We start from the raw sequence: 16,326 nt of genomic DNA, 5'->3' as shown, positions 1-16,326 counted from the left end.
ACCTTAACTCTACGTATATACTGTACAAGATTTGCAATTCGATACTTTGTCCCAGACAGTGTGTGGACTACAGTCGTGCTGCAAGGGTCAAAGTGAGTGACAAATAGCGATTTTACAATGAGGTGAGACATTATAGAGAAAGGATCCGGTCTTGTTCTGCCGAGGAGACTCGACAGACAAGAAAAATGGTAAAACAACTCACGAGGACTAGTTAGTTTTTATTGTTGTCTGCGCTGACAAGGTTCACATGAAAAAAAAAAGGAGAGATGGGGTTGAGAAGAGATAAACAATGTACAGTCAGCAGCAGATCATCAGTCCAGCGAGCGCTATTACATTTAAATGACCATCGTTTTTAGTCGTATTTTTTAACAGTGTGACACATTATTTCATAAGTCTCTAAATTTAGGCACACACACAGCCGAACGGCTCCAACGTGAAACTGTTGCGTCCATAAAACAGTGATCACTTTGCAAGGCCGTATAAGATTGTCATTTCAATATATTATTCATTAGTCGAGGGAATCAAAACCCGAAATACATTCATTGCAATCATTGTCCCTCTGTTATCAAATGGGCTTTAACAAAATCATTCAACACACGTCATTATAAATCGCTTGTCCAATAGAGTCGAATTTCGATTGAGATTAGTTTAAGTAGAATGTGATGGGTCGTCACAGTCACGAACAACGTTAAAAATAATTATGTTTGCCTTTTTTTGTACAATTGACACAATTGGCTGTTGGCATATCTTTCAGATATTATGTGATGACATTTTGAGAAAAGGCTTTTTTTTATCGTCGGTGATGCGTTAAGTGAGAAAACATCGACCCATATGAGGTACGACGACACACAAACAAAAGCCAGTCAGCAGAACAAGTTGGATATTCAAAACAAATAGTAGCACAACAACCGAAGCAAACAGCAGGAAAATAATGAAAGAAAAATAAATGTGGACGCGTTTGCTTTGACAGGCGAAGGCAGTCGAACAATGAACGAAAATGACAACGAGGATGGAGATGGTTAACATAGAGGGTTCACAGTGAGGATTAAGAATTAAACTATGATTATTGCAAATGGAAAATATCGAGAAACTTGTTCATCGTCGACGATATGTTGCAACATCGAACAGGATGACATCTTATGGTGTGTTAACAAAATTAATCCTCTTTCAATCAAGTGATTGGCCTTCAGTTGCCAAATGGATGGCGACCAAAATGTTTTTAAAAGTTACGACAAGACGGTGAAGTAGCCCAAATAATTTTTGTTCGTTAATCTGTTTGAGCATTACTGCAAATTTAAACAAATAAAAAGCCAAGTAATCCTCACGTTTTGTGCTTTCATTCATTGCGATCAAAACGACCGCAATTGCTTCCATCAACGCAAGTACGCGCCACACAATCTCAATTGGTATAAGCTAGCCGATGATTCATGACAACTATTATTATACACACACCACACAATTCAAAGAGTCAATGTTCAAAGATTAGACGAAAGTTTGGACGAATTACTTAGCCCCCACAATAAAAGAGATGTACACGAAAAAAAGGCTGAACGGTCGTCTCAACAATGCACATCCCAACAAACAAAAGTCAAATCGTGAAACAATGGGTAGGGGATAACCAAAGAATAGAAATTAAATGGACCATCATGCTGTCCAGATTTCTTATCAAAAAGAATAGCAGCTCTCTATTAATAGCCTTATACATTGTGTACAGTCCTATTGTGTGTTGATCAATTCGGTTAGCTTCTTCACACTTTCCCGTAGACGAGCACAAGTTTCGATAACGTCGTTTAAAGGGCTTCGTCCCTCTGTAAATGTCCGTTCTCCGATTTGAGTGGCTCCTGCTCGCATTCATCTTTGTCCGGTCGACTCCGCTTAAAGAAGCCCATCTATTAGACAGCAAAAAAAACGAGAGAAGGGGTAAAATGATATGGATTTACTCAATGAAAGCGTTGTGATCTTCGTAACGACAAGGTTTCTTATCGCCATGCACAAGTTTGCACTTATCAGTATTCGTAAAGATAGTCAAGTTTGAGAAGAAAACCACCCATGACTGCGTGGCGCAATGGTAGCGCGTCTGACTCCAGATCAGAAGGTTGCGTGTTCAAATCACGTCGTGGTCAAATGTTACTTTTCTAAAATTAAATTTATCTTTTTGTAAAATGGCAAATTATCGTACTGATGACAATAAGAGATTTACGTCAGTTGTCCAAATACTAATTTTAATTCCAACGCTGAACAAACTTGGGAGAGAAAAAGGCAATTTTACCTTCCAGAGGGCAAAGATGAGGAAGAGGAGAAGCAAAACTCCGGCCACCGCAGCCAGTACAATAATCCACCACGGGATAGCTCTGGCCTCTCGTTCCCGATCCAGCTGATCGAGGGTAGTAGTCACGGTGGCTGAGCGCAGCGGAAGGATAATCAGGATCGATACCGTACGGCAGTTCGCTGATGTCCACCACCATTTTCGACGAAATCACCAAATCCTCCCAGTCAATCTGTTCAATTCCAACAGTTGCACATATAAATCAAATCACATTTCATTACTCAAATGCAGTTTTACCTCTGAAATCGTCTGCGCCCAAATTCTGGCGCGTAATTTGAAGACGACATTGTTGTTGCTAGTGATGGGTCCGGCAGAACATTTAATGATGGTGCACTGTGTCGCTCCGCAATTCAATTCCTTGTCCAAGTTCTTTGGTTGGCTTTGTCTACGGTTGCGGACGCGATTCTTCTTGATGCCGCTGTGTTGCCAATTCATTGGTACTTGACGTCTCCTCCTTCCCCCAGTCGATTGTTGATCCAGTTCTTCATCGTAGTCGTAATCTTCTTCTTCATCAAATATTTGGCCAGGAATGACTTGGCCAGGAATGACTTGTCCAGGAGCACCAGCGCCAGTATTGTGAGTGCTAACGGTGGATAGAACAGAACCGTCGGGACCATAACGAGTCACAGTGGACGTCCTGTTCCACGATGAAGAAGTGGAACTTGTTTTCGGTTTTCCGTCAACAGATGTCGTTGACGACGATGATGAAATAACATTAGCGCCAGCACCAGAGCTGCTGCTGCTGCTGGAAGAATACGTCGTTTTGCTCGATTTGCTAGTGCCACTTCCAGATCCAGATGAACCACTAGAAGAAGAAGAACTGCTGGAAGAATAAGACGATGAGCTGCTACTGGACGAAGAGCTTCTTTGGCTACCAAAGCCACTTGCGCTGGATGAACCGCTCAATCTCTCACTTTCCAGTTTAAGGGCCAATGGATTGAACTGTTCCATCAGTTGACAACTGGCAGGTCCATCAACAAATGGCCTGTCGACCAAGTACAGCAAATCTTTGCCCGATAGCGTTTTTGTGGGCCACAGGATGTAAACGTTGGCCTTGAGGATGTCCGACGGTCCTCGGTTGCCCAGCTCGTAAATGTGAATCACTTGCGGACCGACTTGGTTCTCGTGGCTCTTCACCTGAACCGAAGAGCTAACAAAGGCCGATAAGTTGAATCGAACCACTTCCGGATCAGAAATCCTGTTCAAATTCAATTAAAATAATTAAACATCTTCGATGTAGATTGGCAAAAATGCAATTTACCCTCTGATGGACAGATCCGTTTCGACTCGGATAGGTAACGAAATTTCCGCCCGATTATCAAAAAGCTGACTGGCGTCTTCCGGATTGGTGCTGTTCACCTCCAGGATGAACTCGAGGGAAGATTTGGCTTTCTGGCCAGCAGCGATGGCAGCAGCCGCGTTTTCACGAGCCAATCGGGCGCTCGGCTGGAGGACAATTGTAAAGACGGACGTGCGGAACGCCGACAGCGGATTGCCGATTTCACACCGGAGGACAGGCTGACCCGATTCGTCTGAAGGCGATGAGCACAAAACAGGAGGGGCACCTTCGTCCACTCGATCAACCCGAACAAATTTCACCTCGTCCGGCAACGTCAGGTAAACGGCGGCTTCAAAAGCGTCTTCGGCCGCGTTCAACACCGACACTTCAATTTCCAATTTCTTATCCGATCCGAAGATATACTTGTCAATATTGGCCTTGTACGTGACTTGCATGTCTGGTATGCAAATATTGTCGGGACCGCAATTCTTTTGAATGACGATCACGTCCGTTTTGGACGGCGCTTCCGCACCCAATACGGGGGGCAGCGATCGCCTCGTTCGTTGACCTGCTCCAATTCTCCTCGAATCGGCAGTCACTTCTCGCAGACTGTAACGCACCTCAGACTCGATGGGTGTCAACTTGTCTCGGATCAAGGGCCGGACGTAGACGGTGTAGGTACGACACGCCCGCTGGCCTTTAACCAATTGATACGTCTCATTCAACGACGATTTGTTCTCCTCTGAAAGGAAATGCAGACGCGGATTCTTAGGGGGTCTTGGAGTCGAGAATGAGCTGGACCATCACTTCCTCTCGATTGTTGACTCCTCGCCCGCTGAATTCGAAGCAAAGCGTCAACGGGACGCAAGCGACGGCAGTTTCATCCAAAAGAGAGCAATTCTTGTTCTCTAAATCGATTTGTTTCGACTCTACATCGTAGCTGATATCGACCGTGTTGAGGTAGACGACGGGACGCGAGCGGAGGAAAATGACGCGATCAGAATCGTAAGCGCCGACCAGGATGTCCGGATATTCGTTTCCATCCAAATCCATGCCGCCAGCCAATGAGAAACCGAACGTGCTCAATTCAGACGAAACTTGTTCAGCGTAAATCACTTGAGTGGCTTTCGTCCGGATGCCCTTACTGGATCCGTGATAAATGTAGACTGCACCCCTTTCCTCGGGTCCATCGTACGGGGCGCCTACGGCAATATCGTTGAATCCGTCTAAATTGATGTCGCCCAGGGCTGAAACGGCTAATCCGAAACGAGCTTTAGACACTTCTCCGCCGTCCAGGACGTCGCTGCGACGGAACGATTGTCGCAGACGGGTGCTCTGGTAATAAACGTGCACTCGTCCCATTTCGTATTTGCCTTCGGTGTTGGCGTAATTCGAATACAGAGGGGCACCGACAATGACGTCCTGAAGTCCGTCGTTGTTGACATCCGTCACGGCCACGCAATAGCCAAAATAAGCGCCAAGTTGCTGGCCCGTAATATTGGCGATATTGGTCAAATTCGAAGACAACAAGACAACCTTTTATATTTTTAAATCAATAAATCGTTAGTTTCTTTTCAGGGCGCGTAATACAAAATGGCGTGAAAATCATTCACCTTTCCAGTTAAATTAGCACCGCGGGGCATACCAACAGCGACATCTGTTCGACCATCATCGTCTAAATCCCCAACAGCTGATGAATAGCCAAGGTAACTGTCATCTTCCGCTGCTGATCCTTCTGTCGTTGATAGAACGTCAAGTCTCGAGAAAAGGCCTTGAGAAAACAGTTGACCTGCGATCAAAGTGTCAAACAATTAGTTATTGAAATCGATGGAAAATTCTAAGGAATCCCAGACTAACACCTAGAAAAACATTCTTTGTAAACAAAATTCAGATGAAAGGTGAGAAAAACCATCAGCGAATGGAAGAGAAAGCCAATAAAAATTCAGTATTTCTAGACATGGAAAGAACCCGAAATGGATGACTAAAAAGTCTAGGAAAATATCACCGTCCACAAGCTACCACACACCAACTTTGCAGGAATTCCACAAAAGACCAATTATTATTAAATATAAATTTTTAAAACAATAAAAAAAGCTGTCATTTTTTTTAGAAAAGCCAGAGTACATAAAAAGGTAAATAACCTGTAGCTTATTAGACTGTTGCAAGCTAATCACATTTCAAAGCTAAAGCATCGAGTATAGTTATATACCACCAGGGATGGATGAATAATCTGTGGCAAATTGCGAAAAGGTAAAAACCAGCAATGGAGTCACATGGAGTAATGGGAGTTTCAGGTGATCAAAATGTTATAAAAAAATCACACAACCAGACAAGCAGTAGCACATCATCAATGAAACCAGCAAAACAAAAAAACAAAAAACAAAAAAAAATTCGCAACCAGTAAATTAACCATTAGCCAAATAAAAAATGATTGTGTTGAACAAAAGGATTGTTAATTAGACCATGAAAAACCATTTCAGGTTGGGTTGACTTCCGTCAACTAAATTTGTTCTAATGAATCTTGAATAACACGAGGAATCCGGGACATACACACACCACCATCAAAGCCGAGGAAATTTGAATTCCAGGTAAAGGTACCTCGTCTAAAATAGCCACTAGGTTAGAATCACGTCGTGTTGTAGTTATGGTTGGCTCGTGTTTTAAATAGCGATTTGGTTGCGTACGGAGTTTGTTCGCTTTTCTGTCAATGTTTTACCTGTAACAAACGTCCGAAAGACAGGCGATCTGACGGCCGGATTTGTGGTATTGATCGAGTACAGCTGACCTGTGTGTGATATGGACATGATGGTAACACGGTGAAAGGTCATTTCATTTTTTCTTTTTTTTTTTTAAGTGCACAAAAACATTCAAATGGTTTTTTTATGTGTGGGAATTTTCAATTAGGGATCACTAATTGATTCAATGCCAAAGTAAGCTGGATGGGAGGAACAGTAATCAAGACATTTGTGGCAAAGGGGTGAAGGTGCGACTTCCTGTGCCGTCAAAAGCTTAAAACAATAAGACACTCTACCAAGACCGGAGTGATATTATCGTGAGAATTAGAACCAGCCTTCGGCAAGTAGATGGGCTATTCAAACATGTTCGTCACACAGCATTCAAAGGGCGTGACGAGCATTTGCACAAGGCTCTACAAGTCTACATATTGGCAAGTCAAATAAAGACAGGTACAAACACGGTGAGCTCATTGGGACCGTTCGTGAGTCATCCTTGGTCGACGGGGAAAAGGGAAACATTTGCTTGAGATATTGAAGGGATCTAGAGTAATCTTTGACAATTCAATCTACATGTGTATGTACTCCAATCGTTGTTCATTTTAACTCTAAAATAGCCTACGATGACCTAAAGGGAAACTATGAAAGAAATGAACTTACCCTGCCAGTACCAACTGCCAACAGCGCCAATAAACACACGAAGCCCATCCTATCAGATTAAAAAGAGAAATGATTTAAACAAATTGAAGGTGGTGGCGTTTTTAAAAGATTCGGTACAAGAATTTCTACGAGATGCAAATGCACAGACGAGCCGATAACTAGAGTCAATAAAAATTCCTCCTCCAAGTGGGCCTTTGTTTCGTTTTTGTGTGTGTGTGAAGGATAACAAGCGTCATAGTTTTCTTGTCGGAACAAACGACGACATGGTTGAAACAAAGGGGTGGTTGAATTTTATCTTGAACAAAAGAAATCGTGTACTTTGTTCGGTACTTTCTACTCTCGAGATATGCGTCAACAGGCAACAAGATGGATGAGAAAACATTTCTCTATTCAAGTTCTGACAAATTCTTTTAAAACGAAAAAAAAATCAATCATTCGAAATGAGTTATTATCTTACCGGTGAAATGGTGGCTCCGAGACCGGCTTGACATGATCCTTGACGATGATAACCCCACGAAGCTAAAACGACAAATACATTTGCATAGGCAGACGTGAATGATTGGAACAAAGAAAAAACAAACTGTTAACAAAAAGAAACTTACAAGTTCTGCATGGCGAATATTCAGAGAATTCACGGAAAGAATCACGGGCGACGAAGCAGGTGCCCACCGGCTCACGACGTTTGTAATTGTTGGAGAACCAAACGTAGCGTGGAGCACACGCCTGTCGTACAAAAGCATTTGTTAAATGTTAACCAAATGTTTTCCTTTTCTTTAAAAAAAAAAAACTCACCAAAACGGGGCCATTGGGTCCCGCACTTCGAACAGTTGCACCAAACCACTGATCTGATTTTTGATCAATCTGTTGTCCCGATCCGTTATTGTTGCCTGCAATCAAATGAAAAAATCAGTAAGAAACAATCAAAATGAATGAATTAAAATCTTTACCTGTGACATCAAACGGAATGGATTGACATTGGTCGGGAATTTCGGTACTGCAACGGAAAACGGATCCCCCGCGTGCGACGCCCGGTTGCTCCGTCTGCGCAGTTGGAGCTCCCACCAACAACCTAAAGCCAATCGACACTGTGAGATACTGTGTGCACGTGTTCAGACAAGATTCTGCAAGGATTGGGACAAAATAATTTCCCCCCTTTTTTTTGTGTTTGGTGTCCTTGGAAAATTCAAAGTAGCCACCATAAACGACGCAAAACAAGAGAAGGGGTATACCAAAACAAGAGGACGGGGTAAGGAAAATCATCAAAACTTGTTTCCCAACTAAAAAGTCCTTGACCGTTTCTGTCCTTGACTGGGAAAAACAAAACAAAAAGGAAAACATGGGCTCATTTAAATATTGAAATTTCAATTTTCAGAAGCTTAATTGCTGCAAAACAATGTGGTAAGAAATGCAACGACACCCTTACAGACAAAGACGAATCAAATTATGGTAATTTTGTTATTGAATACAAAATTTAGGTATACAACTGCATCAGGAAAAGGAGCAGAAAATCACTTGAAGAAAAGACAAATCATAAACCACAACTGCAATTTTCAAACCGACTGAAACTCATTCAGAGCTGACGAAATTATTTTGAATAGCACAGGTAGTCGGGAACTCTAATTAGTATTTCTTTTTCTCACTCGTATTGTCTCCGGATGCGGTTTCCCTTCCCCCTTTTTATTCGTGAGCTATGAATGTCTGCGGTTTTACCTGTTCCTGGTCTAAGCCCAGTAAACTTGACCACCCAATCCTTTTCACACTTGCCTTTAAAAAAAAAATTAATAAATACAATGTGGACAGAGTTGCCTCGCCAATACGTTGGCCTGTGCATTTCCCTGTGATTAGGAGAACATCAGGACGCTTATTTATAGCTCCTTATTATTGGCCGCCCAATTAAGGATTGCATTGACGTCATTTCGGGTAGAATCAGACAACAGATGGCGTTCGTCGTTCAATTCAACGTAAAAAATAGCAAAGGATACCCAAATCGAGTTCGATTCACCACCACACCCATTGTTCTCTGCTGCTTGCACGCTTATAGTTAATTCCGTGAAAAGAACGGCCATCGCAACCTCGTCCACGGATAAATTGGGTGCGGCTGGCACAGCCACGAGGCCCAACCCGAAAACAATTGGCCCACCAAAAGAAACAAAGAGGACGCCAATCATTTCTAGTCTGTAACCTACATGGCTCGTTTTCAAAAACAAGCAGACACACACTTTTTGATTTATTTATAATTTTATAGATTTTAGTTATTCTACAGTTTCACGGGAAAGGCTTTTTTCGTATGGGAGGGCTGTCAATTTTAGGATTGGCGGGAAACCCATAGATGGCTCTGGCATCTTTCAAACTGATAGTTGGTGGACGTCTCGTGTACGTCTTTCTAAAAATGATTAGACACTAGATAGTTATTTATTTGTTGTTTTTTCATTGACGTGTCACTATATACGTTGATTTTTCCATGGAAACAAGTTTTATTTCAAAATCAAGTCTAAAATATCTGACATTTCAAGTGGCTTCGGTCGTGAGTAGCTCCCAATTCGTTCAAAGCCATTTGCATTTGCATGGTGATTTCTATCATAGACACGCACGAATTATCAACTGAATAACTGTCTTAATGTAAACATGTGACTCGCATGAGAAACGATGGCATCGTCTTTCATGTTTGTTGACTTGTTTTTTCTTTCATAGGACTTTCACAGGAGAGTTCATTAAAAAATGATAATAATACCAACAAGAGAAAACAAAACGAAATTCCTGTTGTTTCTCTCATTTAAATCAATGAGCAAATAGGCACAACGTGATCAGATGGAGTCTACAACGATCAAAAACAAATTCAACGGGATAGAAATAAAAAAGAAAAAACACAAGAAAAAACAAACAGATTATTTGGAAAGGGAACAAGTTGGGCGTGGATGTTAAGACGAATGTCATCTGGGCACGAACGAGACCGGGTGGGATGATATCACACAACCCAATCAGTTACCCTCGAAAAAACAACGACAAAAACAGGCTGGCCCCCTCCACCCATCAAAAGAATGAAATAAACGCGTATGCCTCGAGACTGTGAAAGTGATAAATACGTGAGTTGGAAGTCCACCACTGGCAATCGAAAAACGAAATCGTTTGGTACGGTGCCCTAGACAAGGATCACAACATACGCCCTTGTTAGTTCTCGACACTTTGCTCTGACGTCAACATTTATCTGAACCATCACAGAGACGAGAGGGAGACGACCATTTTCGTTTTTCAATTGTGCGTCCAGATGAAATCTTTGTCAAGCAACAGTTGATTAAAAGGATAAAAATCCAACGGCGAAAGTCCTCCTACAAAAATGGTAGTGAAACGTTGCGTGACAGGTGACGGCTCAGGTTGAGACAGGTGACGTCCGAGTGGCACGTGACGGCTTGCCACATTTCAATAATCGTTCAAATGACATAACATTCAGATTCTTTTTTCACCCCCCACAGAGAGGAAAAAGAAAATGAAAAGGTGCATGAAAAACGATATTTGCATAAGCCCTTCATACAAATGTGCCTAAACTTGTTGACAAAGTTTGTGTTCGGATTCGAATACCTTGATCTTTGACGCGACGCCACCAACATTCCCACGCCCCTTTGTAATTCCTCCATTTTTTTTCTGAATTATTCTCTCCATCCTAATTTCCTTCATTCATTTCAACCTCATTCCTAAGCCAACAGCGTCCATGGGCATTTGTTCAATTAAAAATGTGCCTCCGGCAAAACTAAAGAAGGCCGGACGAGATGAGAAGAAAATGGCCAAGTGCCATCAGCGTCATCGTTTGAAGTGAAAACTCGTTACGTCGAGTAGCAACAACCATCGCTCGACCACCGCCCCACACACACACACACGCACTCACACACATACACAAAAAGAAAAATAATAATAAATAAATAAATAAATAAACAAACGGGCCGGCGCCTCGGTCACGTCGTTTGTCGCGCTCCGCCTCCACACAGACACGGCGCGCCGTTGCCGATGTGTTTTTTCTTTCCCACACTTGAAATTTTGGGGGGAGCGGGTTCGGACGAGGGACACACACGCGAGGAGAGGAGCTAAACTCTTCTTTTAAATTGTAACAAAGGGGGAAAAAAAGGCTTTTAACGGAATAACAAAGTGGAGAGGAAAATGGTAGACCATTTGTTCCTACTGACCGTCAATCGTGTGAAAATGGCGAGCACATTGTTGGGTGTCATTACGAATAAATAACACGTTCTTTGTCGACTCATCTTTGGATGCAGTGATTCATCCTTTTTCTTCCATTTCACGTCCGCCTCCCAATTTCATTCCTCGCTGATTATTCACGTTCACTAGACCCGTACTTTTGTTGTTTGAAGAGGTTCAATGACTGGGTCACAGTGCCACTTGGCAACATCGGTGAGCGTAGGACGCAAATATGTCGTGAATCAGCGAGCCGACACAGTCGTGAGAAAGTGGCATGATTCATTGCAATCGACTTAATAAGAGAACGGCGATGTAAAACAACCTACGCCCTTTTTACCGTTTGTCAACATTTAGAGATGGACAATGTTCAGGCGGGACTAACGCATTCGATGTGCCTTTGATTTAAGTGAATCAATTTTTCTTTATTTTCGCCACCCACAATTCATACGACAGCGTTCACTTAGTCTTTCGCTATTTACATCATTTGACGACGTTTTAAATAGAATTTTTTTATCAAAGAAAAAAATGCGCCACCTCCCCGTTTCTCGAACATTTTTGAATGCCCGCCCTTGGTCTCCAATGTTCGATCCATCTCTTTTTCGTTTATCAGGCAACGCCACACCTTTTTTTTTTTTAAACCCGTCTGTCGGTCGCAATAGAGGAAAAGCGAGGCGCGTGATGTGAAATGAAATCAAACGTTTAGACAATCGACTTTTTGTTTGTTTTTTTTTTTCGTTGCCTTTCAAAGCGAAAACGAAGGACAACGCCCTGCCGTGCGACTCAAAGGCCCGTCCGTCTGCTATGCAAATGACGTTCACGCGCGCACCTCATCATCATCGCTACGCATTTACCTGTCCCAACGGCGTAGAAAGAAAAACGAACAAACGACTGCATCCAATTCGGGACACGAGAAAAATGAAAAGAAAAAAAGAGGGGACAGACATAATGCGATAAAATCACGAAAAGGACAATGAAACAAAGATCCAATCAAGCCATTCATTACGTCCTAAACAAGTCGTCCACTACGTAAAGTAAAGGGACCGGTGGCATTGAGAAAGGAAAGAAAACAAACAAAAGACGAACGCAATACAAAGAGCTTCTGGTCATAATGGGTTTTTTTTTTTTAATCACCTGCTGTTAGCCAACAGATTTCCCAAGATACGTCAGTGCGTGAAAGATGAACAAAGGAGAGAATGATCCTTGTTTTGTTTTTTTTGGGGAGGGGAGGGATGAAAAAAAAATGCTCATTCAAAGTTCGTTCACGGTCTCGGTCGGGGTGGAAAAGGATTACATCATTTCCAAAGAAACAAAAGCCCACCCCCCCAACAAAAATGATGTATTTTTCTTAAAGTATTTGACCAATGCCGATCGAAGTGGAAACTAACGAAAAGGGCAAACGTAAATGCGTAACTAAAACTGAGAAATGAAACAATTTTTCGGAAGAAATATTCTCAACTGGCACTCGAGTAGAATAAATAATCAGTTGTTGAGAATGTCTTATCATCGTCATCGCCTCTAACGTTGGCAAGTCCCAGGAACGAATTCTGTTCTTCTGATTTTTTTTGATCTCTTTCTCCACTACACAAAAGAGTCGTGGAACATAATAAAAGGGTGTCTATATATTATTACGTTTCTATGAAATATAGCTCGTCGTTTTCTCAACAACAATTCGTAAAAAGAAGGCAACGAAAATAATAGGCTCTAAAATCAATTTCCCTATTCCGTTTCAATGTGGGGAATGAATATTTCAACAACACACACACACACACAAAAAAAGAGATTTTCCAGAAATAATGAAGGGGAGACCACCCTGCAGCAAGAGCCATTCCCTGATTTTTATCTCCATTCCTGGAACTACAAATGCCTGGCGTTTTCCTTTTTGAATGAAGCGAAGCGTAAGCCGAAAGAACGAAAGCGAAAACAGAGAACTACTCGATGCAATTTGTTACCTATAGAATTCGATTGAATCAAATCGAATCGCAATTTTCTAGCCGAATATTAAACTGTGTTTTGGAATGGATTTTTTTTTTTTAAATGTGGCATTTTCAAAGGCAAATGGGAATGAGTTTAACTTTGGACTAGTCGCATCCATCGGTTGTCTTGTTTTTCTTCTCGGCGTAGGGTGGGGTGTAGGGTGGCGCACATGTGACGACCCTCACGTTGCATAAAAAAGACTCTCGCCCACACATCTCCAGAAAGGGAAAAAAAGAAAAGAAACCGTTTGTCCAGCAAGACATTTGACTTCCATGTCCAGTTCTGGGGTCAGTTTTCCTTTTCCCCAGTCGGGGGGACTGCCATCTTAACCTACACTTTTACCCCTATAAAAAGAGAGACGGCGCTAGATGGGCCAAACATCTGGATGTGTTGGATGACTTTCATTTGGACATGCATCTTCTTTTTTTCTAAAAAAAAAATAATAAAAAAAAAACTACCATTTGCATGAGGAAACGTGGGCGCGACATAAAAAGTCGTCTCTCTTTCAACTCTCGTCTGCATATAATTAACAGTCCAAAGTTTGTTTTTTCTCTGGCATTTTTCTTTCCTATTTCCCCAAGCCTTGCGTACAAAGTTCACTGTGTCCCATGTCTTCCAATGCTCTTGCTGTTCCATTGAATGAAATAAAAGTTCGAAAAAGAAAGCAGACGTAAAAAGGGGAGAGACTGGAGCGAGCTAAATATATACAGGCAACATGCAACAATCCTCTTTTTCTTTCGTACGCAGAATTCAATATTTCGGTACGAAACTATTTGAAAGTCGTGACGGAAAATGTTCAGATTTGAACAAATTTGAAGGGAGAGACGGGCACGTGGGAGCAGTTCCCGTCAACTATTCAAATTTATCACAAGCAAAAACTGGAAAGAGGAAGAGAGAAATCATTTCGACGATAACATTTTTTCGGTTTGCATTCTTCGTTGCTCTGGTCGTTCACAAAGGTCGGCCACAAATGTTTCGGGAAGAACAAGAGAAACAGATTGCGAGAGAGGCCACATCTCTTCGGTTTTGACTTTCCTCTTTTTTTGTTTCAACTTTCGAGCTTGTGCTGCACACGCAGACCAGCAAAGTTTCCAACGCGGCTGAAAAGTTATTTTTAAAACGGCGAGCAAAGTCGAAAGACACGGCCAACGGCCAGGGGGAGAAAGGCACAACGGAGCCGTGAATGAAACTGTCAGTTACCAACTGACTCGAGTTGTGTGGCTGCCATTTTCCTCACTCGGCCGAATTCAAATCGAAATAAGACAAACATTTCCAGTTTTTTTTTTGTTTTGTTTTGTTGTTTTTTTTTGGGGGGGGGGGATTTGCCATTCACGTTAAAAGACTCTGAACAACTGACAATCGAAATCAACGGGGCCGGTCATTCGCTTGAATGTGTACCGTTATTCGCTCCAGCGCACGCATTCAATACATTTCATTTGGATAGAAGAAAAGAAATTACCAATTAACTCCTCGGTCCTTGTGCAGGTCGACACTGAATCCGAAATAGGATCCACTGGGTCCTCGATGAGTTAGCGCACTGGGGATGTCCACGTTGAAGGCCAAAACGGACGTCAGTGCCAGGAAAAGGAGAGCAAATGACGTCACCGTCATCTCCGTTTGCTCCTTCATTTTCCTTTCTTTCTTTTTCTTTAATGATAAATTCAAAAATTTGAAAACACAAATGAGGCGGTGGGGGGGGGGCGGACGAACGAACGATCAACAGTTTTTTAGCAGGTCCAAATGGAGGACACGCACGGCACGAGAAAGAAGAACGGCAGACAACACGACCATATTTGGCAGTGACCAAGGATGAAATCAAACCACACGCTTCTTCAGAGTTGAATCTTTCCTTTTCTGGCCGGGATCTTTCAAATCAAATCACTTGCAAAGAATGTCCGTTCAATCTGCCTCAATAAAAACGACGGAAAAATACAAATAATAATCCCGATTGCGGATACAATCCACTGGTTCAGTTTCGGTCGCCGTGCGAATGCGATGGGGTCAGCGACGGTGGCAACTCGACTGTCGGTCAGCTGGGCCACAACTGGCCTTCCTTTCTTTTTTCGGGTTCAGTTTCCTCTCACAGCTGTTTTTCCCCTCAAGCTCCTCCCCGTTTGAGAACATTTCGCCTTCTAGCGCCAGAGGGGGCGGAGCCTTTTCCAAAGAGACGCACTTTTTCCTTCTTCGTCTTCTCTTTCGATCGTGTTTTCATCATTTCGTGTAGTACGTATACATGTGTGAAGACTGAAGAGAACAGAGAAAAGGCAAAACCTTGGAAAAACGAAAAACGAGAGAGAAAGAAACAAAAGTATCGGCCCTCGGGGCCACTACGTACATTCCCAAAAGTTAAAATGAAAATAAAAAAGAGACGCTATTTGCCTCATTTCGAACGACGTGGCCATCCCGACAACATTTTTTTCTGCCTTCCCTCCGTACACCATTTAGTTTTATAAGAAAGAAAACATAGATGCAACAATCGGAAGATGGATGGCTCGTGCATGGAATACGAGGCCCTGTTCATTCGAAACGGATGGCATTTGGACAGCGGCAAACAGACGACGTCTCTTGCATCTGATGTTGTCTGCAGACCGCGTCCGATTTGGTCAAGCTGCAAAAGCCTTACGTGTTCAGGCACGACGCAGAAGGTATGACTTTAAATGGTCATGCTGGTACATCAACAGTTGGCAGCAACAAGATCTCAAATCCAAGAAAGGCAATGCTCACCGTAACATTCCACCTCACCCCGTCGACTGAACGTTCTATAATGCGGGCAATGGCTACACCTTCGAATATTCGACGAAAAGGTCTCTCGCGTTGGCGTTCTGTCTTTTGCTTCTGTTGCAGTAGGCAACGTAAAACAAAAGACAGACGGCCAATGAACGCAGGGATAAATGGACAAATTCTTTCTTTTTCTTGTTCATTTTTTCATTTTTCGTTTTGATCCAAACAAACGCCGTAAAAGGATAGAAATAGTATCGCTATTTGTCAACGTGTGGGGGCCGGGCCGGATAGTGGCATCCTTGGAACATGCGATACCACATTTACATATTTGCGAAAACTGTTTTCATCCTCGTTGTTGTTTTATTTTTTATTTTGTGGTGGCAAACTGCCCGCATTATCTGTAGGACAAACGGGGTAAAAGAGAAAAACAAAGAGAATATATATACATA

General features: G+C 42.4%; 1 protein-coding gene, 1 long non-coding RNA gene and 1 other non-coding gene across 3 annotated transcripts; 2 read left to right on the top strand and 1 right to left on the bottom strand.

Moving 5' to 3' along the window:
• Positions 1-198: 198 nt before the first annotated feature.
• Positions 199-15,217, bottom strand: LOC116917145 (integrin alpha-PS2). The gene is given in 13 exon segments (XM_032922517.2): positions 199-1,889; positions 2,270-2,416; positions 2,418-2,498; positions 2,564-3,524; positions 3,588-4,378; positions 4,380-5,141; positions 5,219-5,394; positions 6,998-7,046; positions 7,455-7,516; positions 7,600-7,720; positions 7,790-7,884; positions 7,945-8,066; positions 14,616-15,217. Coding segments are annotated over 13 exon segments (3,636 nt in total). The 5' UTR covers positions 14,786-15,217; the 3' UTR covers positions 199-1,790.
• On the top strand, positions 2,052-2,123 carry Trnaw-cca. The gene has a single exon. It is a non-coding gene; the product is annotated as a tRNA-Trp (tRNA).
• LOC123469977 lies at positions 8,011-8,799 on the top strand. Its single transcript, XR_006643267.1, has 2 exons — positions 8,011-8,395; positions 8,473-8,799. It is a non-coding gene; the product is annotated as an uncharacterized LOC123469977 (long non-coding RNA).
• Positions 15,218-16,326: the final 1,109 nt, after the last annotated feature.

Source organism: Daphnia magna, linkage group LG2 (genome assembly GCF_020631705.1).
Source record: "Daphnia magna isolate NIES linkage group LG2, ASM2063170v1.1, whole genome shotgun sequence".
In the NCBI taxonomy this organism is placed as follows: domain Eukaryota; kingdom Metazoa; phylum Arthropoda; class Branchiopoda; order Diplostraca; family Daphniidae; genus Daphnia; species Daphnia magna.
This window is presented reverse-complemented; position numbering and strand designations above follow the sequence as displayed.